The sequence below is a fragment of the Mangifera indica genome, chromosome 1 (assembly GCF_011075055.1).
Source record: "Mangifera indica cultivar Alphonso chromosome 1, CATAS_Mindica_2.1, whole genome shotgun sequence".
Lineage (NCBI taxonomy): Eukaryota > Viridiplantae > Streptophyta > Magnoliopsida > Sapindales > Anacardiaceae > Mangifera > Mangifera indica.
Genome location: NC_058137.1, coordinates 26353014 through 26378652, shown reverse-complemented (window position 1 = coordinate 26378652; position 25639 = coordinate 26353014). Strand labels below are relative to the sequence as shown.

The window sequence follows — 25639 nt, the reverse complement described above, 5'->3', positions numbered from 1 at the left end:
AAACACAGCAACAAAAGACGGCGAAACATCATCCTTCGTCTGTTCTTCCAGATCTGGATGACGTTTCATCGTCTAGATCTGGACGACGAAGGGTCGTCCTTCGTCATTTTTTGTAGTCGGAGATGAGAGATTGGTGGAATACATCGGGCGTCAATGGTGGCTGGAGAAGAAACAAACCCTATGGGTGAAATCTAAACTTTTCAAACTTTGAGGATGGGTTGATGTGTTAGTTTTTAAAACTTGGAGGGGAAATGATAAAATTTTAATGTTTCAAAGTTTAAAAGTAAAATGACGATTTTACCTCTGTCTCTAATTGAAATTTTGGACTGCAGTTTGGCTATGGGTGAGAAAAGGGGTTTATCATCTCCCGTAAGTGTAAGTTTGAGAATGCCCTAAAATTTGGGTGGGAAATAATCTTTTTCCCTTTACTTTATTTTTAATTCAAAATCATTTACTCATATAATGATGCACATCAAATATGTACTCATTTATATATTTAAAATAAGTACATATAGTTTGATTGAATTATTATTTGGCCAAAAGACTTTTCCATTGAACATTTGCTGAAAGAACAATTTCCACCTTTAAGTTTCAAAAAATTAATCTCATTTATCGTCTATTTATTTGAGTACATTTTATTAAGTCATTTTTGCATAGATTTTTTAAATTTTTTTCTCTTTGTTTTTTATTTTTCCTTTTCAAAAGTTTATAAACAAACTATAATTTTTGAAATGGTTTAAGGTATCAATAAATTTTTTAGTGGGCTTTGAAAATATAAAAAAGTTTCGGAGTATTTTTTTAATTTTAATGATTTTAAAAATAATAGTTATATAAAAAAAAAATCTTTAAAAAAATAATATTTTAACATTGATTAGAATTTTAATATTTTTCTAAAATTTGAATCATAAAATATTAAACTAATAATAATATATTAATAATCTATTATTTTTATTAAATATTAAAGACAGTTCTATGATTTTAATAAAATGGTAAAATAATTATTTATAAAAATTAAATAAATCTAATAACGAAATTGAATAATAAATAAAAATTTAATTTTTTTAATTTTAAAAGTTAAAAATTTTTTCGTTCTTTCATGGAAACTAAACTTAGGTAGAAAATATTAAATATCACTCATCAATAACGGAGAGAATTTGACTAACCTTGTTTTTTTTTTCTTTCGAAAGAATCCAAAGCCTGTTATATCACAATTGCAACTTACAACCAGAAATTTATCCGATTTATCTCTGTTTCATTTTAAAATAATAATAATAATAAGGAATCCTCTTCAAGCTTAAACAGGCTGTTGGGAATCAAGCCACGTGGTGTGTCTGTATTCATCAATATAATTATAAATTTATAATTATGAATAAATAAATCTGCCACATTGGGGGTTTGATTTATATATTAAATCCATGCTTATATGATTAATAAAAATAATCATTACATTCATACAGATTTATTTTTGAATACATAAATAATATATTATTATATAATAAATAATATTTAATTACATAATAATATATATTTTATATATTTATTTATATATTTAAAAATATATATATAATATTACTCATAAATAATTAATACTGTATCTTGGTAAATAAGAAAAGGACAAAAGGGTTTCTTTCAATTCATAAATATTATGTCATTCAATGCTGGAACATTTGTGTTTGTGGTTGGGAAATTAATTGATGATTTTATTCAAGTTGTATTTTATTATCTTATAATGGTACATAATTTATTAATTGAATCTCATAAAGTTGAAGATTTCATTTAATTTCATTAAAATTTTAATGTGTTACGAATGAAGAATATGTGACAACAAATGCACTGAATTTGAAACCAATCATGGTGATTTGTTTTTTAATTTATTTTCAGAATGTATGGTTGATAATTAATTAATTAATTAATTAATTAATTAATGCTTAAGACAAATTAATAAATAAAAGTACAAGACTTAATAGGTGGCTCTCATGTAAGGCAAATATTAAGTGGAAGAACAAAAAATCAAATATTAACAACAATAATAAGAGTAAATTGCCTTTGTCCACCCGAGGTTTGATCTATAATCACTTTCCACCCCCTAAAAGGCATAAATAATATTCTTCCGTCTGAAAATAAACTGTTAAAAAAAAAAAGAAAGCTGACTATGTATGGTAAAAAAATAATTTCACTATCTATAAATTTTGAAAAATTAAAAATAAAATAATTACAATCCTGACCTAAAAGTTTTTAAACTTATAATTTATACTTATAACATATTTAAAAACATATATTTATAATTAGGGTTTTAGAGTCACCATTGAATATCATCTTCAACATTGTTGGCGATCAAGCCACAAAGTCAAGGCTATCAAGAAAAGCATAGGCATGTGATAGAGAGATGCAATGGAAACCGAGGAGGGATCGATTCGCATTGTGGAGGCAAATTGACTTTGATTTTCAATTTAAATAATCACTTATTTTGTCAATAGGAATCAACAAAATAATTGAGAGAACGAGCCAAAAATTGAGATATTGTATAATATACATTTGAAAATCGAATCATTATCAAAGGAGGTTGTTGAAAGTGGTAATAATGTGTTGGAGACTAAAAAATCTCGCATCAAATAAAAACAATATAAATAAGTGGTATATAAGTATAATAAGTTAGATTTTAATATAAACTAATTAATTTTATATAATATGAGTTTCGATTTTCATATTTATACGTTTAATATATTCTTTTCATAATGGTTAGGGTTTGTTTGGTTGAAAGAAGAAACATGGATAAAAAAGGGTAGAAATAAGAGAGGTGTTATATAATCCAAACATTTAAATAATTTTATTTTAAGTTTTTGTTAATTTATAGTTATATTATAATTTCGATAAATAAATCAATATTTCACTTCCCGTTATTTCTCCTTTTCCTTGCCCGTGCTTGTGTACCAATCAATTTGTCAAAAGTCAATACTGCCAACTTGCTACATCATAAGGTTGACTTTTTTTTTTTTATTTGTTTTTAATGGGCATACTTCACACACTACATTTCACCCATTATTCTTTAAAGATGGGTGCTGAGTTTCAAAGTGATAAAATTAAATAAATAAATAAAAAGAGAAAATCCATAGATTTGAAATTTTTTAGTTAATAAAAATTATGTATATAATTTTGTATATAAATAATAATATATTATTATATAATTAAATAATTTATAATTATTCAATTATATAATGATATATTATTATTTATATATAAAAATTATACATATAATATTATCTTTATTTGATATATAAAAATGTACTAAATTTTTTCAGGAAAGTGTGTTTGATTGAAATGAGTTATCAATTCTAAAAACCAATATAAAATTAGAAAATGTAAATATTACATAAAATAGTGTAAATATTATTTTTAAATTTTATTTTATTTTAAATTTTTTATTCACAAACCAAAAAAAAAACCCTTAATTGATGTGACCAATGGAATTATCAAGTTTAAAATATATTATCATACAATGTACTAAGCTTTTTATTTACAATTAAACAGACTAAAATTAATATAAAGATTTTTAAAAAAGTTTATTGTAGCTTCAAGGTAGAGATGTGTCTAATTCAAATCAAACTGTAAAATTGAATTGAATTACTTAAAAATTTATGATTCAATTTATAAAATGATTTGATTTGGATTGATACATTTTTTAAAAATAGTTTTTAGTTTGGATTGTAATTTAGACAATTTTCAAACTGAACTAAATTATAAACCATATATTTTTTAAAACAATATATATAATTAAATTTGACATAATTTTACAATAAGTAATTAGGTGAATGATCTTATTTTCATATTTATTTTATTATTATTTTTACATGTATATTATATATATATATATATTTTCAAATTTATTTTAAATATTTATATTATGTTATAAAAAATTATAATTTAATTAATTTTATTAAATAATATATATTTAAAAATAAATAATTTTAATATATTCAAATATAATCAAAATCAGATTAAATTATATTTTTCTAATATGGTTTAAAAAATTTTAAACTATGTCAAATCAGACTGTATACATCTCTATCTACTTCTAAGAATTGGAATCAGAATCATGATGGAAAAGGGTTTGGAAGGACGGAGAATGAGAGGGTATTAAAGAGCACGTGATTAAAGGATGGCAGTGAGTAATGTAAAATACGGGAATAATTTTTTTTCACTTTACTTTTATCATAATTTATAAATAACGTTTCTTCAATAATAGGCATAAGCCTATTATTTCAAATACATAGGCTAGACTACCGTATAAATATACGGATCAATAACTATGGTTGTATTTAATTAAGCATTCAATTATTAGATTGATAATATAATAATATTTTTTAATTATTATTATTTTAATGATTGATCTAATTATTGCATGCAATCAAACCACTACCCGACAATTTTTTTTTTTATTTTGTAAATTTCATGTATAAAATATTATACTTTCGGGTTTTATTTTATATTTCCGTTTATAATATTATAAAATTCATAATAATATATGAAAAAAAAAATGGTAGTTGTTATGTTGTGAAATTACAATTATGTATTATCAATACGAAAATGGTTTATCACATTTATTGGGTTTAAGAAAATAAATTCCTGAAATTTGTTTAAAATATGATAAATGTGGACAGTAAGATGTTAAATGTACATAAAAAAATATATTTTCGTCTGTAAAATTTTAAAAATTCAAATACTTACTTATTTATTAAAATTCTCTCTTAAAATTATTATTTTATAAATATATTTTAACATTAATAAAAAATATTAACAAATGGATGAATATTTGAGTTTTTAAAATTTTTTTTTAAGTGTTATGAATATAATAAACCTCGGGTGGGAATAAATATTTTGGCCTAATTATTATGAAAAAGAATTTTTAAAGCCAATATGATGTAAGCAAGCATGCTTCCCATAATTTGTTTTGGTTTGGAAGTGGCTAAAATGACGGAAGACTTAATTTGAGAAGAAAAATGGTCCCAAAGGTCAAAAAAAAAAAAAAAAGTGCGGCTCGGGGTGCCAGTTTCACTTAACAGTTATGGGCTGGACAGCATGTGTGTGATGGAGAGGACAGCAAGAATTTGCACATTTTAAGCTGTACCCCTATTGCCTTCTCCTTTAATGGACCTCACGGGCAATTTTGACTAAGTCCAACCTACATATTGTCAAACCACAAAAACTTAAATTAAAATAATAAAATTACAAGTGCATAATTAAATATTTAGATAATATATTATTATATAATTAAATAATTTAAAATAAAATAATAATTAATTATATGATAACACATTAATTATGTACTAATTATGTATCCAAAAGTATATACATACAGTATTGCTCAAATTAAAAATGAAAAAATAATAAAACTATGTATATCTAATTTCGAGTATCTAATTAAGTACTTAAATAATATATCTTATTGTAATTGAGTATTACTTTATCTTTAATTCAAAATCATCAAATCACATAATAACACATTATTTTGATACTCAAATGGGTATTCGAAATTAGGTACACATAATATTACTGAAAAAATAAGACTCTATCTATTAAGAGATAATACTATTTTGTGTATCTTATTATATGATTAAAAATTATTTTATCATTAATTCAAAATCTCATAATTATATAATAACAATTCATAACGGATGAAACAACTCAATTATTCGATCTTTGTCAAGATAAGACACTAACCCGATAGATACTTTTGAATATAATTCGACCCGGTCGAGAAGATTCAAGACTTGTAATTTAATCAAAACTTTCATTACATGTCATAAATCAAATTAACTTCGTGTGATTGTTGTTACACATAACTTGTGTTCAATCGGCAATGGGAATCTAGTGAATTTGTGAACACTCTTGTGTTAAAGGTCTAAATTGGTTTGTTGAAATAGTAATTTTTCTCCTTTTCATGAAAAGACACCAATTTTGTCTGTGGGGTTGTGAAATTAATTAAACTTTCTTATCAACTTTAATCATTTCATTAAATAGTAAATGTTCCCATGTCATTGCTTTGCTACAAGATTACTAGACAAAGACAAGCTTTAATTTTAATACAAGTCAAAATTTGTGGCATCACTATAGAAAATTTTAAGCCTTAACTACTACCCCCAACTCAAAAATAAGATTCTTAGTTGTTTGATTATAAATGATAGTCATAAATTAATTGAGCCAAATGGCATAACCCCATCAATAATTTTTTAATGTGTCGGCAATGAAGCCGGCAAGCAATCTTGGGTGAGTGTGCTTTTTACAAAGTAATTTTCCATTACAAAATTACCTTATTTTCAATAAAGCTCTAGAATGGCACTTTATAATTCAACCTTTATAATCATATTTTTCACTAAAGATAGGGCGCGGGTCCAAGGAGGGTTTAGTAGGGCCATTTGGGTCTTCTTAAGTTTAAAAAAAATATCAATTATCTTTTTTAATATAAAAATAAGTATTTAATATTATTTAGGGTTAAAAAATTATTAATTTAATATATTTAAAATCTAAAAAGTAATTTTTAAAATTTTACACTAACATTTATTAAATTTTATTATGTCGTTAATGGATTTTACATATATTCTTTTGCTTGAATATCTTTTATCTTTGTTATTAAAATTATTTATTAAGAATTTATTTAATAATATTATTTATATTATCGATAATATTATTTTAATAACTTTTTGATGGTACGAGAAATCTAACCTAGTTATGAAAGTCATATCTCACTCATCCACATTGTATGATAGAACCTATGTTAATTTTTTTTTTTAATAGTTGCCAAAACAAAGCATTTCTCACAACAGAAAAACAAAAACAAAAGCATAAAAATACTTTCTACTTATTCACATTTTTACATACATTACTCAAATCACACCAAGCAACCAAACAAAAAAAAAAAAAAAACCATACAAAACAAACCAAAATCTCTTCTTTCTCTCTCGCTCTCTCACATCTCCGCACAAAAACATCACCAAACCCCAACTCCTCCTTCTCCCTCCCAAGGCAGCATAGGGCTTCGCTCCCTCTTCTCTTCTCATCATCACGTCGGATCTGATCCTTCTCTTCAAAAGACGCACCGTTTTGATCTTCCCGTTTTTCGATCCCATCAATTTCTTCCCACAATTCAGTACACAAAACACGACCCATTATCCCAAATAACATTATTATAAAAAGACCAAGGACCCCAGTTGGTTTTTTCTCTGCTGGGTATTTTGTGGAACATAAAATGTGCGAAACGAGACTAGAGTATCTACTACGATGAGCAAGACGGGAGTAGGAGGGGGAGATGAAGAAGATGAAGACGAATGTTTCTATGAGTCGTTGGACCGGTTAGTCACTTCTTCAAACTCTTGCTCCACTTCTTCCTCCGAATCCGAACCCGATAATCCCAATCTTAACCCGGACTCTCCTGTTTATGATTTTCGTGTTCCTAAATTCCCCATGGGCGTCTCTACCAAGTACGATGTTTGGATCTCCGAGCCCGTTTCGGTCTCCGAGAGGCGGACTCGTTTGCTCTGTGAAATGGGTCTCAGTCATGACCGGGCTCTGGCGCGGGCCAAACCGGGATCCGAGAGGGAAACAGGTGGGGGAGATTTCGGAAGATCGCCGTCGTCTGATGGGTTGACTCAGCCAGATCGAGGTTGTTCTTCTGTCTCTGGTGGTGTGGGTATCGTTCGATCAAAATCAGACGGTTCGAGGACTAGCAAAGGTTCTGATCATGATCATCGTAGTCGTCATCATCGTCATCAATTGTCAGTTTGTTCTCCTTCAATTCTTTCTATTCATTCTTCTTCTTTAGATTCAGCTCGTGTAAATAATAATCGTAACAGTTATGATGGCTATAATGGTAATGTTCTTCAAAGGATTATTGTTAGTAAGTCACGGAGTGATAAAAGCAATGATGAGATTATTGCTACTGCTACTTTGTTAAATAAGCCCCCCACTGGCAAGAATTGTAAAAGGGTGGAGGAGAATCGAACCCATCATTTGAGTCTTCATGGTAATGGTAATTATAGTAGTAACTCTTTGCCTGCTAATGCTAATGTTGAAGAGCCTGTTGAGGGTTTGGATTCTAATGGAACCGTGGCAGTTGATGAACAACTGTGTTTGATCAGGAATCTTGATAATGGGAAAGCATTTTTGGTGAATGAGATTAGGGAGGATGGGATGTGGAACAAGGTTAAGGAAGTAGAGACTGGGAGGCAGTTGACTATGGAAGAGTTTGAAATGAGTGTGGGGCATTCTCCACTTGTTCAAGAATTGATGAGAAGGCAGAACGTGGAGGAGGGTATTAAGGATAATTTCAATTCGAACATGAATGAGAATAGTGGTGGTGGGGGCAAAATGAAGAAGAAAGGGAGTTGGTTGAAGAGTATAAAGAGTGTTGCCAGTACTGTGACGGGGCACAAAGAGAGACGAAGCAGTGATGAGAGGGATACTTCGTCAGAGAAGGGTGGGCGGCGGTCAAGTTCTGCCACGGATGACAGCCAGGATGTCTCATTTCATGGACCAGAGCGTGTGAGGGTGCGTCAGTATGGGAAGTCAAGTAAAGAGCTTACAGCACTCTATAAGAGCCAAGAGATTCAGGCACATAATGGGTCTATTTGGAGCATTAAGTTTAGTTTGGATGGAAGGTATCTTGCAAGTGCAGGGGAGGATTGTGTTATTCATGTTTGGCAGGTTGTTGAGACTGAAAGGAAGGGAGAACTTCTTGAGAAACCTGAAGAAGGACATTTGAGTCTGTTGCATCTGTCTAATGGGTCACCAGAACCAAATTCATTGTCTCCAAAACATATGGATAACCTGTTTGAGAAGAAGAGAAGAGGAAGGTCTATGAGCCGAAAATCACTGAGCTTGGACCACATTGTGGTGCCAGAGACTGTGTTTGGGCTTTCTGAAAAACCCATTTGTTCATTCCAAGGACATCTTGATGATGTGCTTGATCTATCATGGTCCAAATCTCAGGTTAGTTATCATTTTGGTGTTTCTGTTAAATTCCATTTAAGATACTTTTGTTGCTTCTACCTGCATAATTTGGCATGATTAGTTATTTTTTGTTTGTCTTTAACATGCAGTAGTATGAAAGGTTTAGTAACCATAACATGATAGATATACCTGTATAATGTGATATCCTCTTGTCATGTAGTTTAAGTGGTAAATTTACTTTGCCTTTGGTAAAACACTTTATTTAATTTCCCCTTATGGTAGTAGCCTAGGAGTTAGGACACATACTAATGTTTCTGTTTTGGGTAAGTTTAGATTTTATCAAGATAGAGAAGGTTTAACAACATAGAGTTCAGTAACAATATGAAAGGTGTCCTGTGGTAAGGTCTTTGAATGCAGTGTATAAATTTTTTGCAGTGATTTGTGAAAGACGATCATGTTTTAATTGGTGGAGACAATGATGACTGCGGTGGTTTATAGATATATAGAAAAAGTATAGAGATTCAGTAACATATCAATTTCGTCAAAAGTACCACTCTGGCTTTGGTTATGGGAGGACATTGGATTGAATTCCTTATTAAAGGACATATAATGCATGTTCCTATGAATATAGATGCCTTGGGGAATTTAATGATTGGCCTTAACAAGTTTGTTAGATAGCTCGTTTCTTGAAATACGTTGTATGATATCAGTGTATACCTTTGGGCTTCTCAATGATGTTTGTCCATCCTTCTAGTCTCTTGTTTTATTGTATTCTTATTAACTTTTAAATTGGTTGTGTTGGCTTATAAATTTTCTGAGCACTGTACGAACTGTTTTTAATCAGAATTTGTTCTGCAACTATTGGGCTGTAATTAAATGTCATATGCAAATTTAAAATCCAGTAGCTGAACTGGATATTTATTGCTGGCCATAATGGATCTATTAGTATCTGCACGAAAACCTGCCAACAAAAATCAGCCAATATTGTTGATGCCAAAGAGAATCAAATAGTTTTTCTTTAGTTGAGCCTAGATAACTTAAATCAGTGACAAAATTAGGTGATTCACTGTGTTGCCATGAAAGTTGCTTCAAGTGGTGAATAGGTATTGGGAAATATTTATTGCAAAGTTAAATTGCATTAGATAGTAATAATTAGTAAGTTTAGTGTATCTAATATGTATGAAAAATATATGCCTATTGTAGACTTGTTAATGTACCACGTGATTAGTTTAGAACTGGCTATAGCAGTTAATCAATTTCTCTCTGGTACTCATTATATGAAATTGTGGTTGTTCCTTTGGTTATTGCTGTTCTTACATATTTATGCTCCTCTACTATGGTCTTGGCTATTTTTATAAATCAAACCGTTAAGTTAGCTGCCAGATATCTGGAAGTGATTACTTATTCTTGTATGTATAATTTACAACTTTTATTTTCTCCAGCATCTGCTTTCTTCTTCAATGGACAAAACCGTGCGGCTGTGGCATTTGTCTAGCAAGACTTGTTTGAAAATATTCTCTCACAGTGATTATGGTACCTTCTTTTCACCCATTTTTCTTTAAATGCTGTATCTCCACACACCCTAAAGCTTAAATACTTTAATCAGTCAAATGCCACTACAATAAACTTGCTTTTTCCTGTAATTTTTTCAAATGTCAGAAGCATTGAGTACAACATTCAGGTCCCTTTAAGAATTTTGAACTTATTTAAATTTCTAATTTTCTGTTATAAAACCCTGGCTGGTTGAATTAGCAATGATTTTTTTTTCTTTGGGTAACTTGTTCATTGCACTAGCTTATGTAATGCTAATGAAACTTAATTTTTTAATCTGCCTTGACACAGTAACTTGCATCCAGTTTAATCCTGTTGATGATAGATATTTCATTAGTGGATCCCTAGATGCTAAGGTTCGCATATGGAGCATTCCTGATCGTCAAGTTGTTTATTGGAATGATCTGCATGAGATGGTTACTGCTGCCTGTTATACACCAGATGGTCAGGTTGGGCTATATATAATATTTTTTCGCATCCATATTTAAAATTTCAGGGAAAAATCTGGGGCTTATTTAATCTTTACCCCATTTTTAAGGGTGCATTAGTTGGTTCTTACAAGGGAAGCTGCCATTTATACGATATCTCTGGTATGAAGATAAATCTCTCTGGCTCCATTTGTGTGATTTTGAGACTTTGTGTATGTCTGTGTTTATGTGTAACCTGCCTCCTTGTTCAGCTCTTGCACTGTTGGAAGTTAAGGATGATATTTTTGTATATATGTTTTTTCAGAGAATAAGTTACAACAGAAAAGTCCAATCAATCTACAAAGCAAGAAGAAGAAATCCCAGCACAAGAAAATCACTGGTTTTCAGGTAATTTGGTTGTTCTTGTATCATTTCAATTTCTTGAGATCATTTCTGAAGCTATTCCATTCCCGTCACCATGGTTTTTTTTCTCATTTCTTTATTAGATTTTTGCCACTATTTCACTTGATCCATGGTAGCTGCTAATTAGCTTCATTTACCAGTTTGCACCTGGAAGCTCATCGGAAGTGCTCATCACATCTGCAGATTCAAGGGTTCGGGTTGTTGATGGTGTTGACCTAGTGCACAAGTTTAAAGGTAAGAATAATGTGCAACATATATTGTCCTTTTCTTACTTTTAGCACCAGAATCATGAATGACACTTCACTTTTTTGAAACCAGACTCTTTAATTAGTGGTGGGACAAATAATTGATGCCAATGATTCTCCATTGTTTGCAGTTCTTTATAGGTTTAATTGCAGGGTTTATCTTTCATCTCCCATATGTTATCATGTATATCTGGGTAACTCCAGTAAGAATTTGATCCTTCTACACCAATTTGGCTAGACAATTTTTGTGTCTGAGGGTCAGCTTTAGACAGCTTTGCTTGACATTGTATTTTAATGATTATTATGTAGATGTTGGATGTGTAGGATGAATTATGTGTTTGGAATTTTCAGTTTTGTGTGTTGCTAGATCACATAGCTTTATGAGAAATAGATTTCTTTTTAGCTATCAATAGATGTACTAAAAAACAAGTTGCTTTTTGGTATATCTACATGTGCTGCATCTTGACCATTTTCACAATCAAGTTAGTATTCTTTCTGTGACAGGGTTTCGTAACCCCAATAGTCAAATATCTGCCTCCCTCACAGCAAATGGGAGATATGTGGTATCTGCTAGTGAGGATTCTTATGTGTACGTGTGGAAACATGAAGTTGAATCCCGACCAAGCAGAAATAAAGGTGTTACCGTAACTCATTCTTACGAGCATTTCCATTGTCAAGATGTATCAGTGGCCGTTCCCTGGCCTGGCATGGGTGACATATGGGGGCTACAAGACACATACTCAGGTGATCAAACTGGTGTTGACAATAATTTTGATGAGTTCTCCATGGCTAATCACCCTCCGACACCTGTTGAGGCTAGTGGTAACGAGGGTTCACGATCTGCATCTGGTTGCACCGATAGTCCGCTTAATGGAATCATTTCTAGTGCAACCAACAGCTACTTCTGTGATAGAATATCAGCTACATGGCCAGAAGAAAAACTTTATTTGGCTGCAAGGAATAGAAGCCCACGTACCAGTGTAGATTTCACCAATGGGTTCAGTTCAAACATCTCAGCATGGGGCATGGTGATTGTAACCGCAGGTCTTCGAGGGGAAATCAGAACTTTTCAAAATTTTGGATTGCCAGTTCGGATATAAGGACTTAAAGACAAAAAGAAAAACAAAATATGGCAGGAGGCTGGGTGTGGGGGAAATGGGTTGATGATGATGATCAGTACTCTCCCTTCCCTGGTGATTAAATTTGTACAGAGAGATATTTGGTGAGATTTGTAATATTAGCGAGTTCCATTTCTTCTTTCTTTGTGCTGATCACTGGAGTGGTAAACAGATGGATGGCCATTCCGATTGAGCATTGAGAAAATATAGATTTGTTAAATGCAAAAAAAAAAAAAAAAAACTACACTGAATTTAGAAACCGATGTATTTCTGCAATCGGGAATTGTAGAGTCATGAGCACGAAAAAGCTTATTGAATTTAAATGAAATTTTTTTGTGATTCATTCGTGGTAGTCTTGTTAAGTCCACAAGTGGGGAAAAAAAATTAGGGTTGATGATGTGTCGAAGTAATTTGTACTATTTGAAGTCTGGCATTTTGAAGTCTTTCATATTCATTTAGGTTTAATTTCCAGATGAATCTTGAATTTTATTATGTAAACTAATTTCACCCAACTATGAAATCTGCCAAATCTCATGACAGAAAATCTGCAACGATAAAAGCTTCAGCCAGGCTCCTACTGTCCAAAACAAAAACCGAGGATGCCATGATTTCCCCAATCCATTTCAATATTTTTATGCTCAACCCATAACTTCAAGGAGTGGACTATTTTGGGAAACGGACCTAAATATCTCTCTCAAGCCCCCACCAAACCATCTTAAAATCTGGAAAGGCCAAACGACTATTTCCCACCCAAGGTTTAGCGTTTTCTCAAAAGTCCCCCCTTTAACTATGGAAACACCAAACACCCACCCATGACCGGTTAGATTTAACCAAACCCTAACGGTGGTAGGGGTAAAATCGTCATTTTGGCTATAATATTAAAAATAAACTAAAATAGAATCTATTTCGCCCCCCTAAACTTTAAAAACTAAAATTTTCCCCCACCCTAAGTTTTAAAAAATGGCAGTTTCACCCTAGGGTTTGTTTTGAAATCTCCGGCGACCTCTTCGGCTCCGTTGCTTCGTCTCCCACGACGTCTCCGGGCGTCGATCGGACCTCCAAATGGGAGGAAAGAGATCGCCGGAAGGAGAGGTTGCTTCGGGAGGGAGCGGCCGTCGGCAACGGAGCCGGAGAGGTCGCCGGAGATTTCAAAACCAAACCCTAGGGTGAAACTGCCATTTTTTAAAACTTAGGCGGGGGGAAAATTTCAGTTTTTAAAGTTTAGGGGAGCAAAAGGAGATAAAATTTTCAGCCGTTAGGGTTTGGTTAAATCTAACCGGCCATAGGTGGGTGTTTGGTGTTTCCATAGTTAAAGGGGGGACTTTTGAGAAAACGCTAAACCTTGGGTGGGAAATAGTCGTTTGGCCATCTGGAAATCCAAAACCTGAAACCTCATTGGTGGCCTAGAATTGATATAGCAGATACTTGTTCTGCAATTTATCTTATCTTCTCTGCCTGTCTTATCCAATTACATTACTCTTTTTTGTCACAAACCATGCAGCTTCTTCCTATATATACAAGTCGCTTTAATATCTCTTTCAACCTCTTCTATTTCTTCTACCACTAAGCTCTCAGCTCCACTGCACTGTCAGCCGAAAATATCCTTAGCATTAAATTGAAACACCCTTTTCAAATGGCTTTCCAGGCTGCTTCTTTGGTTGCCTCTGCTTTCTACATCCCCAAAGAGGTTTGTTTTTGCTTTTGTTTTGATGATGGGCTTCCTGTTTATTATGAAGAAGGAGAAAGAAAGGAATGAAAATGGTTGACATTTTGGTATGTTTGATTGTTGCATGCAGGGAAAGTCTACTGCATCTTTCAAGGACTCAAGCCTTTTTGGAGTTTCACTTTCAGACCATGCCAGATCTGACTTCGGCTGTTCTGCGTTGAGATGCAAGGTAGTTTACCAGTCCCAGAATTCAGTTCCCTTTTGGCTTTTTGTCTTGGTTGTTGTGAATAGCCTTGAATTGGACCGACAAATCAGTATGTTTTGTTTGAATTGTGCCTCATAAATAAGTTGGACATATGGATGACAGTTCTATCACAGTCAAATTCAAGGTTCACGTAAATTTCAACTTTTTTGTGATGATGTTGATGGAAAAGGAAATGATAATTGAACCGCTACAACTACTCTTTTCAAGATTATAGGCATAAATTAGTCAGACATGCAAATAGAAACTATAAGAATTTGAACTGTGGCAAGAAATTTAGCTTGAAGCTATCGATTTTTCAAGAATTTGGAATTTTAATGTCTTAATAGCAGAAAATTAAGTTGAGGGCATGGATTCATTAACACTTTGTGCTTCTTGTTGACTTACCAAGCTGTGCTGGCATTGCGGAATTTGCCAAGTGGAGTCATTGCACATTGTTTCTTAACATGTAAAGATGAATGCATTTGACATATTCAGATAGTTTCTATATATGTTTGGATTTTCACTGCAGAGGGAATTCAACCAAAGAATAGGCGCCATAAGAGCTCAAACATCAGCTACCGCCACTCCAGCAGTCAATGTAGCTGCTCCACAAGGGAAGAAAACTCTAAGAAAAGGCAGTGTTGTCATCACTGGCGCCTCCTCTGGATTGGGTCTTGCCACAGCTAAGGCACTAGCTGAAACCGGGAAATGGCATGTAATTATGGCCTGCAGGGACTTCCTCAAGGCTGAAAGAGCTGCTAAATCAGCTGGCATAGCTAAGGAAAACTACACAATTATGCATTTGGATCTTGCTTCGCTTGATAGTGTCCGCCAATTTGTTGATAACTTCAGGCGATCAGGCCGGCCTCTTGATGTGCTGGTTTGCAATGCTGCTGTTTACCAGCCAACTGCTAAAGAGCCTTCATTTACTGCTGAAGGGTTTGAGCTTAGCGTTGGAACTAACCATCTTGGTCACTTCCTCCTTTCACGGTTGTTGCTTGATGACATGAAGCAATCCGATTACCCATCAAAGCGCCTAATCATTGTTGGCTCAATTACAGGTATTAATTCACATGGAAGTTAGCATGTACATATATTGAAGTATAAAAAATAAGGTATTAGGGTACTAACTGTAATTATAATTTTATCAGGAAATACAAACACCTTAGCTGGCAATGTACCTCCTAAGGCCAACCTTGGGGATTTGCGGGGGCTTGCCGGGGGTTTAAATGGGCTTAACTCCTCATCCATGATTGATGGTGGAGAATTTGATGGTGCCAAGGCCTACAAAGACAGCAAAGTCTGCAACATGCTCACAATGCAAGAGTTCCATAGGCGGTTCCATGAGGAAACCGGAATAACATTTGCTTCCCTTTACCCTGGTTGCATTGCCACAACAGGCTTGTTCAGGGAGCACATTCCCTTGTTCAGGTTTCTCTTCCCTCCATTCCAGAAGTACATCACCAAGGGCTTTGTATCTGAAGATGAAGCTGGAAAAAGGCTTGCACAGGTAAAAAAAAAATTGCCCTTTATCTGCAATTTTGTCCGACAGATATTATGATTGCCTTGAAATTGTGTGAATGATCTTAACTCGTTGCTTCTGTCAGGTTGTGAGCGATCCAAGTTTGACAAAATCCGGTGTTTACTGGAGCTGGAACAAGAACTCAGCTTCATTTGAGAATCAGTTGTCTCAAGAAGCTAGTGACGAAGAGAAGGCACGTAAAGTGTGGGAGATCACTGAGAAACTTGTTGGTTTGGCTTAAATAAGAACTTGGGTTCTGTTTTACTGATCTGTGCCATGGGAGAGAATGATGAACTTTCAGGTCTATTGTGTTCTACGGAATTTGGATTTTTGTAAGCAGTTTTTTCCCTTCAGATGTAGATGACTTGTGATTTAAAAACCAGAATAAAATTGCTCACCCTTGTTGCCGTATGCAAGGTTACTTTTGCGGTGTTGGAATGAAACGGAAATGGCATCAATTATGTTCATGTTCATTGTACTTCCAACTTTGCAAGGTCTTTCAAAACATTAGAATTTTGACTAAACAACGTTCGCAAAGCTGAATCAGTGTATGAAGAAGGATGTCAATGCAAAATTGGGTATTTTTGTTTACTTTACATAGACCCAAGGCTTACTACACTAGTTAGGTTCCACCCAAAGAAGAAGAAAAAAGGTGTTATTGTAGATGTCTTCACTGTTTTCCCAGCAAGAAAATTAGAGTTCATAAGCTGGGAACCTAGCTGTGGACGATTCAATCATATCCAGAAAAAGATAAGCCATTCCTCCAATGCCTTCAAACAGTGAATAGGGGCGATCACCTCCATGCATCTTCCCTTCTGAAATCAATTTTTGTGCTCTATCAAATAGAAAGCAAGCAAATGCTTTAGCCCTGTACAGGTACTCGACATTGCCAGTCAATCGGCAGAGCGCCAGAAAAATGTAGGTGTTTCCACTGATACCATGACAGATGCCAACTCGTTTAAGCAGACCCCGCTGCCATACTATCTCCCCTGCATCCACAGCTGCTTGCACAAATTCTGTGTCTCCAAAAACCTGAAAATTTACATATGGTTAAGAGTTATGAAAACAAAAGGCTGAAAAGGGTTATAGGTAATGCATAAACAAAGCATGTTGCTAATCTGACCAATTAGTAGTTAAAAAGCTAATAAGGGTTACCTGAGCTGCTTTCACAAGGGTAAGAGTGACTCCAGGAGCGCCATGGCACCAATGCACAAGACGGTCTGATTCACTTCCTTCACTTGAAGGATAGTTGCCACTGCAGAAACGGTTCTTTATCATGTAGCGAAGTGTATTCTTGACATCCTCCATCTCACCAGGCTTCAATTCCATGTCCATCAAAACATGCATAATCCCTGCCAGGCCATGGGCAGCGCCCCAGTACTTCTTTCCATGCCATTCATACATCAATGGACATCTTCCCTTACTAGCCAATCTTCTGCCAGCCTTTATAATTTCATCAACAACTGCCCTCTATACAAATATTAATCCAATTAAAATAAGAACTGATTCGATCCTCTTAAGTACAATAAATTTGGAGGAAAAGGAACAAAAATATCTTACCATACAGGTAGTAGATATTGTGTCTTTACCAATATGCTTGTTTAAGAAAGAACAAGCCCATAAGAACCCCACTCTCCCATATAATAACTCATTAGGCAAATAACTATTGAGTTTGATCTGCTTTCAGGAGAAAATTTGAATCTCAAAAGCAATACAATCAAATAAAATTCAAGTTAAGGGGGAACAAAGTCATCAGGATAGGAAAAATAAAAAACCCCGATAATACCTCCTTAAACTGTGTTATGTAGTACTTAAGTAGCTTCTCGTCACCAGCATGCTTCGCTACAACAGCACCAAGAGCGCAAACACCAGCCCGCCCACATATGAATGTCACATGCCTACTTACATTCATCAGACAACAATGAATACAAACAAAATCAGATCAGTCTTCTCTTATGGTGTGCCAGTTATTATGCGATCGAACACACCAAGTAAGAACCCTATCTGTTTCTTTCATTTCTCTTTGGCAAGTGTTGTTCTGCCTTGTGATAACATGTGGTTGAATTTGCAATTCTTCTCACAACATATGCAAAACCTACTGATTAAATTTTTTCATTTCCATGAAGTATTAAACAAGAAGCTGCATCTCAATCAGGGATATCTAGTTTCACCCAGTATGAACGCATCTCCGCTAATCATATGACTAACTTTTTTATTTTGATCCTTGCAGGAAATAAATTTGCTAGCTTTTATTTAACTTCCCCAACAATTTGAACATAAAAGAGTCACAATCTTCACAAAATAAGTCATTCAAACATGTACATTTGAAGCACTAAAAAGAGTAAAGAGAAAGTACCCTGAATCTTTAGAAGCAGAATCACAAGCCTTAACAATGTCAGAGCACAATTTAAGATCACTCTCACTATTGGTAATTTGATAAGCTTTAAACAGCAAATAAGCAGTGCCAAGAGCACCCGTGTACAAGGTGTAATCTTTCACACGCTTTCCACTCGATCCCCACGTCTCATTCACAATCTAAACAATTTAAAGGGGGAAAAAAAAAAACTTCAGTCATTTTGAGGTTGTATAAACAAAACCCAGAAGAGATTTCGAGTGAAAATGAAAATCATGGAAGTAGTACGGTTTGTTTGAGATGAAGAGCTGAGGTCTTGAGTTTATCCGAAAGAGTTGTGTATGGAAGAGAGAGGAGTTTGGAGAGAGAGTCCTCTTGTGGTGTAGGCGATGCTTCTGGTGGTATTTCATTGGGAAAGAAACGATCGGCCATTGCTTCTTCTTGTTGCTAGATCACGCGTGGAGTTGAAGCACCTGGAGTTTTGCAGAAATCCAGAAGTGTCCGAACTGAATGTGAGATGTCACACGACAGATGTAGGCGAGTCTGATTTTTATATTTCCATCATTATCTATTTGGAAAATATAAATAAATATATATTTTTTTGTGTTATTATATAATTATGTATTATTTTATTTTTAATTAAAAATTAAAAATTATAAAATAATATATTTTAATATATATTTATTTATATAATTAAAATATATGTTCATAACACTATTAAATTTTTTAATCTAAAATTTCATTTATTAAAAAAATTAATTAATAAAAATTATTTATTAATTATAATAAAGGATAATTTGTTTGTAAAAGGTAAAAACCAATCATTCCATATGATAAATTTTTTGATAGTAAAAAGTTGATGAAAGTCATTTAGATACATTAAAAATGTTATTTTAATTAATTTCCATTATATCTCAATTCTTGAAATTTTGTTTCTATTTTTTATTTATTATTTTTTTAAACAAGTTTTGTTCATATTAAATAGATAAACAACTCTTTACAAAAGAATAATTCTAAAATATAATAATTAATTTTATAATTATTATATTAAATAAGTTAAAATTTTATAAATATAATAAAATTTTAAAAAGATTTTAATATTTTATCAAATTTATTAATTCTTAGGTTTTATTTTTTTATTATTGGGCCTAGAAAGAGACCAAGTGCTGGAAAAAGGGACCAATAAAAGGCCCAAACCCATCGAACGTTTTCTCCTCCCGACTTCCCTAGGTTTAACAAGGATTTAAACCTCTTCAAACTCTCGAAGTGCAGCAGCCAATTCAAAGTAAAACGCTCTTCAAACGCATCTACTCTTTAATATCTCATAATTCTTCTTCACTTTTAAACTCTTCACATTCTTTTCATTTTTGCAGAGGATGGGGAAGAAGCGAAAGCACAGTGAAACCAACGCTGTTGAACCCACAAAGAAGGACGATGATTCTACCGAAGAGCGACCTAAAAGAACGCTTTTGGGGTGGAAAGATAAGCCTGAAGTCAAAGAAACTGATGCCCCAGGTGTCTTTAGAAACAAAGAAAAGGTTTTGGTGACTTGTTCACGCAGAATCAATTTCAGGTTAGAGATTTTATTGATTTTTCTCCGGTATTGATTTTGTTTATGAAGGGTAAATGATTAATGGGTCGGTTTCATTTTGTGATTTTTTTTAGGTATAGGCATTTGATGTTGAATGTGGTGTCACTTTTGCCTCATTGTAAGAAGGATAACAAGGTTGAATCTAAAAGTAGTAAAGGTGCTACCTTGAATGAGCTTGTTGAGCTTAAGAGCTGTTCTTCCTGTTTGTTTTTTGAGGTAAATTTAAGGTCTTATGAATTTCGAGTTTCTACGTTTTTTTTTTTTTTTGGTTAGAATATTTGACTTGAAGGTTTAGCTTCTATTCCAAAATTTATTAAAATATCAGAAATCAAGAGCTTGTGTTGAACTTAAATTATATTTTGTATCATAGATTTATTATAATTGTCCTGTATGTGGCGTATAATTTGGAGGAAGAACTGAAGTTTAATGTTTCGCTTAGATATGATTTGATGGATACAGTTATCATATCATAAGTCAGGGGAAATGAATTTTGGGACTGACTATTCAGTATTGATTTTTTCTAGCAATGTCTTTTAAGCACATGTATGCACCCCGATATTCCCCATGCTGAAACACAAATTAAATAGATCTCAACAATGTTGGTATGAGGAGGTCTTCTTGCTACACTGCAAGAGATCTAATTGTGGTATTCTGAACTTGAGTGAATGTTTGATTTTTAAAGTTGCAACATGGGGTGTAGGTTTGTTTTAATATATATTTGAATTTGATGACTAATACTCTCTTCTTTTAACCTATCTACTACAGTGCAGGAAACATAAAGACCTGTATCTTTGGATGGCAAAGTGCCCCAATGGCCCATCTGTGAAATTTTTAGTAAACGCCGGTAATTCTTGTCTTTCAGATTTATACTGATATTGTTATTAGAGCATCTGACTGCGTTATAGGAAGAGCCTCTTGCATTGGTAATCAATATTTGCATATTATGGGCATAACTTCTTGCATTTCTTATTAATTCATTGTACAGATTGATATACCCCATTTTCAGCTATATTTTAGTCGTTGTAGTTGTTATTATGTAAAAATATGAGCTGGTTAATAAACATTGTTTTGCCATTTTAGTGCACACAATGGAGGAACTGAAACTTACAGGAAACCATCTTAAAGGGTCGCGTCCTCTATTGACTTTCTCATCCAATTTTGATAATGATGCTCACTGGAAGCTTATAAAGGAGATGATCATTCAGGTATTCTGGTTTCTACTTCCAACTTTCAAAGCAGGCAGTTTTCTTGCTGTTGATATTTGTTCACATATGGATAAATTAACTTTCTTTCTTACTCTGGGAATATTTATACAGTGCTTTTCCTTTTTCTTTTTTTTTTTTTTCCCTCATAGCTGTTATTCTGGAAAATTACATCTGACTGATTCCAGTGTGAGTGATGTGGGGAAAATTTTCTTTGCAAATTATTGATTAAAATGTTTGGTATACTTGAAATCCATATTATTGTGATGCTTTTAACATTTTCTCCCCAAAATTTATGCCCATGTTAAACCAACAACATGAACCTGTATTCTCGTTCTCTGTGTGGATGGTATGACCAAATTTAATTATGTCTTTATTTTAGCTCATTTATTGGGACTCTTTCATTTATGGTTTGTGAGATGCTTTGAGGACACCACACCAAGTGGTAAATTCCTGCATGAATCCATATTACTAATCATTGTATCATAGGTGTGAAATTCATCTATATCTTCCACTACAATATTTGTCATTCATATACAATTATCTGCAAGATGGTTTTTTTGTGGCATTTTTTATCATTCTGAATATAAGCTGACTTTATTGTCTTTTTCTTTTTTCTGCTTTAGATATTTGGAACTCCGAAGGAACACAGGAAATCTAAGCCTTATTATGATCATGTGTTTACTTTTTCCATTGTTGATGATCATGTATGGTTCCGCAATTATCAGGTTGGTAATAGTCTAAATATTTATGACTATTCATGGCTTTTTGCAGTCGGTTTTTCTTGTCTGTGATAAGTCACTTCTTTGCTCTCATGTTGAAAATGATAAAGTTAACTTTTATAAATTGCTGATTATAATTTCTCAAAGTTCTTAAAGTTATTGTATCTTTGAGCCAATATTGTTATGAAGGTTTTGTTTTTTTGATGAAATTGTCTCTCACGATATCAATGGTCTATTTGCTTGTCTCACAGATAACTGTTCCTCATAATGAATCAGATAAAGTGGCTCGGGGAGGCCTGGATAAAATGACTCTTGTTGAGGTTTTTCTTGTGATATGCTTTTGGCTTTACATGGTTGATTTCTTGTGATGGTGGTTAATTTGGAAAATGTTGTCATATAGGTTGGTCCAAGATTTTGTTTGAATCCAATCAAGATATTTGGTGGCAGCTTTGGAGGTCCAACACTGTATGAGAATCCATTTTACGTATCTCCAAACCAGGTTAGCTGATTTTAACTTTGTGTAAAGTTGTTGGGGGCTTTAATCTATTAAAATTTCCTCATGGTAAAAGAATACTCCAAATGTATCATGGATTCTTTCAAGTAAAATGTAATGCCCTCGGAGATTTTACATGTAAAGGCCATTTGGTTATTGTTTACAATCTTTATGATTTTGATGGTTCTTGTTCTTTTTCTTATCCTTACCTCATGTAAATTTACCTTAATTGAAATAATTTACTTTCAGATTCGAGCTTTGGAGAAAAAGCAAAAGGCTGGGAAGTATGCAAAGAAAGTTAAAGCTAAGACTAGGAGAAAGATGCACCAGCTAGCAAATCCGTTGGAGCCTGATGAATTTGCTGATATGTGGAAAGAATGAAATTTATCTTGTGCCCCTTTCGACATTATATTTACATCCACTTGTATCCAGATAAAATGGAAAATTTTGCCAATTTTTTCTTGCCATCTTTGACACAGAATTGATCACCCTCAGTTGATTCCCTTTTTTAAATGTAAAATTTATATGCTGTTATTCATTGTGGTGTCATTTGCAGTTTTGTTCTTTTTCTTGTTGACATAGCATGATTGATCAGATATTTTCTGCAAACAATAGGAGAGGACGATGGATAACTGGAAAAATTACTAAAATGAAGTTTCCTTTAATATACAAGTTTCTATTCCAAATACTAAAACATTGTTGCTGATCTTTATACTTTCTGGCGGAGTACAAGTTTACAACACAAGATTGATTCAGAAAATGCACACACAAGTCCACTACAAATAAAACTTTCAGAAAATTCTTCAAGAGAAAATAAAAGAAGAAGAAAAAGAACTGGTGATTTCAGTGAAATGGTTACATAAAAGACTACTAGTGTGAGTCCCATTGAGTCCAGTCAGCTTCACTTCCTACCCTTGGAATACTGTTGACCCTTGTGTAAACATCAACCTTGAAATTGGCTCCACACAGCACTCCTTCACTATCTATTCTTGGCATTGCCCTTATCTTGTTCATTGGATGCTCAAAGCTCATCAATCCGCCCTCACTGTGAAACATGAACCCTGCATATCCACCATCACCATCCATATCAGACCCACTTCATCATTTTTCACTTTTACATAAAAACTTCAATATGGTGATTTTATCTATAACCGGAACAGTAATCAAAGACTCCAGTATGGTTTTAAAATCTTGTGTACATAAATGTTTTTTCATTGGTACCTGTGGGAAAAGGAGCAAATGACTTGGCACAGCCGGCTTTTATGACCTCTAAATTATCAGAAATCACCACAGAGCCATCAGCTGCAATACCCCAGTAGAGTTTAACTCCACCATCAGAACCCTGCAACAATTTATAAACAAATTCACTTACTATTTATTCTCAGCTTGTTCAAATTTCAATTTCTGAACAACATAAAAAATACTCGACATTTACATACATACCAGTGCAGCAAAGACAGTACCACTCTTGCTATCATAAACAACAAAAGCAAAACTTCCTTCAAGATCCTTAACAACCTGATCAGCAGGGTATGGACCTCTGTCTCTAAGAGTTCGATATGCTTCAATAACAAGCATTGACTCATTGCCTCCCTTGGACAAACCATATTGCCTATTGAGTGAATTCAAGTTGTTCAAGCTCCCCATGAACACGCAATACATGTCGTCAAACCCACAAAACAACCTGCAAAATCATTCACATTAAGCAGTGGATCGCAAACATGACAATGTGACTGAAAGATGAGATACCTCTGATGATGAGATAAAGGGGTTTCAGGGCGAACATAAGCAAGAGCAGCTGCATGGCCGAAGTTGACAGAGTAAGTGTTGTGAGGGTGATGAGAAAGGAAGTCCTGGAGAGTCTCTTGGGGAAGTTTAGGCCTCCTGGAACCACTGTGAGATGCCGGACTGTTGAGCTCCTCCGGCGGGTGAGCAAACGCCTTGTGGAAAATTGCCAACATGGTTGAATAAATTTACACGAATTTGATAAATAATTTCAGATGGATGATTATGATATTTATAAGATGAATTGTAATTATGGATAAGGATAATTGGATCTCTTACTCGGAGGTATTCTATCTTACTCACTTTAAGATTGTCTGGTTCTTTCTTGTGATAATTGCGTAAGCTTCCTTCCTTTCTATGCCCTGGACCCCACTCTTACTGCGAGCTCTACTAGTTTTGTATTTTCTGAAGTTTCTTCCTGTAAGGAATTTTCAATTTCTTTAAAAAAGAAAAGAAACTGGATATGATTTGCAGGATTGGCTTTATCCGAAATTTGGAGAGAGAAGAATTTCAGTGTGAGCAGGTAAGAAAGATGGAGCCAACGTTTTTGTGAGTATCCTGTGGGTGAAATCATCCTGTTTTTGAATAATTCGGCTGCTGAAATCAATCATGCGTTTACTTTCTTATCTTTTGCTAAAGTTCTAGAGCTTTATATTAGGTAAAGGGTTATTTTCTAAGTTTTAAGTTAAATTTTAAAAACATATTTATAATAATTAAAAATTTTAAATATTTATTTATAGTCTAATTATTATTAAATTTTTAATTAAAAATAAGATAAAATTATCATTTTACTATTAATATTAAAAAGATATAAAATTCATTATATTGTTTTTCTTAAATTTTAAAAACTAACAATTTCACCCCTATTTAAAGTTGTTAAACTTTGAAAAGTAATATTTTTCTTCTAAACCTAAGGTTTTCATCTTTTTCAAACTATGCTTGCCCCCAAAACTTTTAAAAACAACAGTTTTATCCTCACACTTAAACTTTAGCTTTTAACATCTCTTCCAACCTCCTTTTTCACTTGAGTTGATGGAAAAATATGGTGCGACCAAGAGATGGAGATTTCTTCATCATACTAGTGTTTACCGTCAGTTCAAGCAAAGGAGAACGTTAAAGAAGACGTCGGAAAAATTCTAAAAAGTGAAGTTCAAAAGTGATGGTGAAATTACTATTTTTGAAAGTTTTGAGGCGGTTGAATTTGAAAAATATGAAAACCTTAGGTTTGGGGTGAAAATATTACTTTTCAAAGTTTGAAAACTTCAGGCAATAATGAAATTGTTAATTTTTAAAACCTATAGAGAATATATAATGAATTTTATCTTTTCTAATATTAACAGTAAAATAACAATTTTATCTTTATTTCTAATAGAA

The 25639-nt window shown here is 33.1% G+C and overlaps 5 protein-coding genes across 6 annotated transcripts; 3 read left to right on the top strand and 2 right to left on the bottom strand.

Annotated features, from left to right (window-relative positions):
- The first annotated feature begins 6900 nt into the window (after window positions 1–6900).
- Window positions 6901–13030, top strand: LOC123220914 (WD repeat-containing protein 44-like). Its single transcript, XM_044643519.1, has 7 exons — window positions 6901–8982; window positions 10386–10476; window positions 10786–10943; window positions 11033–11084; window positions 11227–11309; window positions 11465–11558; window positions 12074–13030. The coding sequence occupies exons 1-7, from the start codon at window positions 7276–7278 to the stop codon at window positions 12667–12669; spliced, it is 2781 nt and encodes a 926-aa protein (XP_044499454.1). The 5' UTR covers window positions 6901–7275; the 3' UTR covers window positions 12670–13030.
- A 1179-nt stretch (window positions 13031–14209) lies between these two features.
- On the top strand, window positions 14210–16540 carry LOC123225398 (protochlorophyllide reductase, chloroplastic). The gene is made up of 5 exons (XM_044649340.1): window positions 14210–14374; window positions 14484–14582; window positions 15127–15658; window positions 15749–16107; window positions 16205–16540. The coding sequence occupies exons 1-5, from the start codon at window positions 14321–14323 to the stop codon at window positions 16358–16360; spliced, it is 1200 nt and encodes a 399-aa protein (XP_044505275.1). The 5' UTR covers window positions 14210–14320; the 3' UTR covers window positions 16361–16540.
- Window positions 16541–16568: 28 nt separating this feature from the next.
- On the bottom strand, window positions 16569–19016 carry LOC123225382 (lanC-like protein GCR2). Of its 2 annotated transcripts, none has more exons than XM_044649324.1 (6): window positions 18761–19016; window positions 18476–18654; window positions 17906–18020; window positions 17680–17796; window positions 17275–17589; window positions 16569–17151 (listed from the first exon to the last, which is right to left on the bottom strand). In XM_044649324.1, exons 1-6 carry the CDS (start codon window positions 18902–18904, stop codon window positions 16813–16815), a joined length of 1209 nt encoding a protein of 402 aa, XP_044505259.1. In that variant the 5' UTR covers window positions 18905–19016; the 3' UTR covers window positions 16569–16812. The 2 variants fall into 2 exon arrangements, with proteins under 2 accessions (XP_044505259.1, XP_044505265.1); XM_044649330.1 differs by having other exon boundaries at window positions 17906–18017; window positions 18761–19015.
- Window positions 19017–19607: 591 nt separating this feature from the next.
- Window positions 19608–23018, top strand: LOC123225408 (ribosome biogenesis protein BRX1 homolog 1-like). The gene is made up of 9 exons (XM_044649350.1): window positions 19608–19757; window positions 19846–20045; window positions 20138–20279; window positions 20829–20907; window positions 21144–21268; window positions 21892–21993; window positions 22239–22307; window positions 22388–22486; window positions 22730–23018. The coding sequence occupies exons 2-9, from the start codon at window positions 19849–19851 to the stop codon at window positions 22859–22861; spliced, it is 945 nt and encodes a 314-aa protein (XP_044505285.1). The 5' UTR covers window positions 19608–19757; window positions 19846–19848; the 3' UTR covers window positions 22862–23018.
- A 103-nt stretch (window positions 23019–23121) lies between these two features.
- Window positions 23122–24551, bottom strand: LOC123225418 (stem-specific protein TSJT1). The gene is made up of 4 exons (XM_044649361.1): window positions 24230–24551; window positions 23924–24164; window positions 23702–23822; window positions 23122–23541 (listed from the first exon to the last, which is right to left on the bottom strand). Exons 1-4 carry the CDS (start codon window positions 24439–24441, stop codon window positions 23351–23353), a joined length of 765 nt encoding a protein of 254 aa, XP_044505296.1. The 5' UTR covers window positions 24442–24551; the 3' UTR covers window positions 23122–23350.
- Between the last annotated feature and the right edge of the window lie 1088 nt (window positions 24552–25639).

What these genes read in the sequence shown, in the direction of transcription:
- LOC123220914 (XM_044643519.1), top strand. Translation starts at nt 7,276, where the DNA reads ATGAGCAAGACGGGAGTAGGAGGGGGAGATGAAGAAGATGAAGACGAA. An exon ending in TATCATGGTCCAAATCTCAG is followed by an intron (nt 8,983 to 10,385) that starts GTTAGTTATCAT and finishes TATTTTCTCCAG; the next exon opens with CATCTGCTTTCTTCTTCAAT. An exon ending in GTTATACACCAGATGGTCAG is followed by an intron (nt 10,944 to 11,032) that starts GTTGGGCTATAT and finishes CCCATTTTTAAG; the next exon opens with GGTGCATTAGTTGGTTCTTA.
- LOC123225398 (XM_044649340.1), top strand. Translation starts at nt 14,321, where the DNA reads ATGGCTTTCCAGGCTGCTTCTTTGGTTGCCTCTGCTTTCTACATCCCC. An exon ending in GTTCTGCGTTGAGATGCAAG is followed by an intron (nt 14,583 to 15,126) that starts GTAGTTTACCAG and finishes TTTTCACTGCAG; the next exon opens with AGGGAATTCAACCAAAGAAT. An exon ending in CTGGAAAAAGGCTTGCACAG is followed by an intron (nt 16,108 to 16,204) that starts GTAAAAAAAAAA and finishes TGCTTCTGTCAG; the next exon opens with GTTGTGAGCGATCCAAGTTT.
- LOC123225382 (XM_044649324.1), bottom strand. Translation starts at nt 18,904, where the DNA reads ATGGCCGATCGTTTCTTTCCCAATGAAATACCACCAGAAGCATCGCCT. An exon ending in ACATAACACAGTTTAAGGAG is followed by an intron (nt 17,797 to 17,905) that starts GTATTATCGGGG and finishes TCCTGAAAGCAG; the next exon opens with ATCAAACTCAATAGTTATTT. An exon ending in CAATATCTACTACCTGTATG is followed by an intron (nt 17,590 to 17,679) that starts GTAAGATATTTT and finishes ATATTTGTATAG; the next exon opens with AGGGCAGTTGTTGATGAAAT.
- LOC123225408 (XM_044649350.1), top strand. Translation starts at nt 19,849, where the DNA reads ATGGGGAAGAAGCGAAAGCACAGTGAAACCAACGCTGTTGAACCCACA. An exon ending in TCACGCAGAATCAATTTCAG is followed by an intron (nt 20,046 to 20,137) that starts GTTAGAGATTTT and finishes GATTTTTTTTAG; the next exon opens with GTATAGGCATTTGATGTTGA. An exon ending in ATAAAATGACTCTTGTTGAG is followed by an intron (nt 22,308 to 22,387) that starts GTTTTTCTTGTG and finishes GTTGTCATATAG; the next exon opens with GTTGGTCCAAGATTTTGTTT.
- LOC123225418 (XM_044649361.1), bottom strand. Translation starts at nt 24,441, where the DNA reads ATGTTGGCAATTTTCCACAAGGCGTTTGCTCACCCGCCGGAGGAGCTC. An exon ending in CCTTTATCTCATCATCAGAG is followed by an intron (nt 24,165 to 24,229) that starts GTATCTCATCTT and finishes ATGATTTTGCAG; the next exon opens with GTTGTTTTGTGGGTTTGACG. An exon ending in GTACTGTCTTTGCTGCACTG is followed by an intron (nt 23,823 to 23,923) that starts GTATGTATGTAA and finishes AAATTGTTGCAG; the next exon opens with GGTTCTGATGGTGGAGTTAA.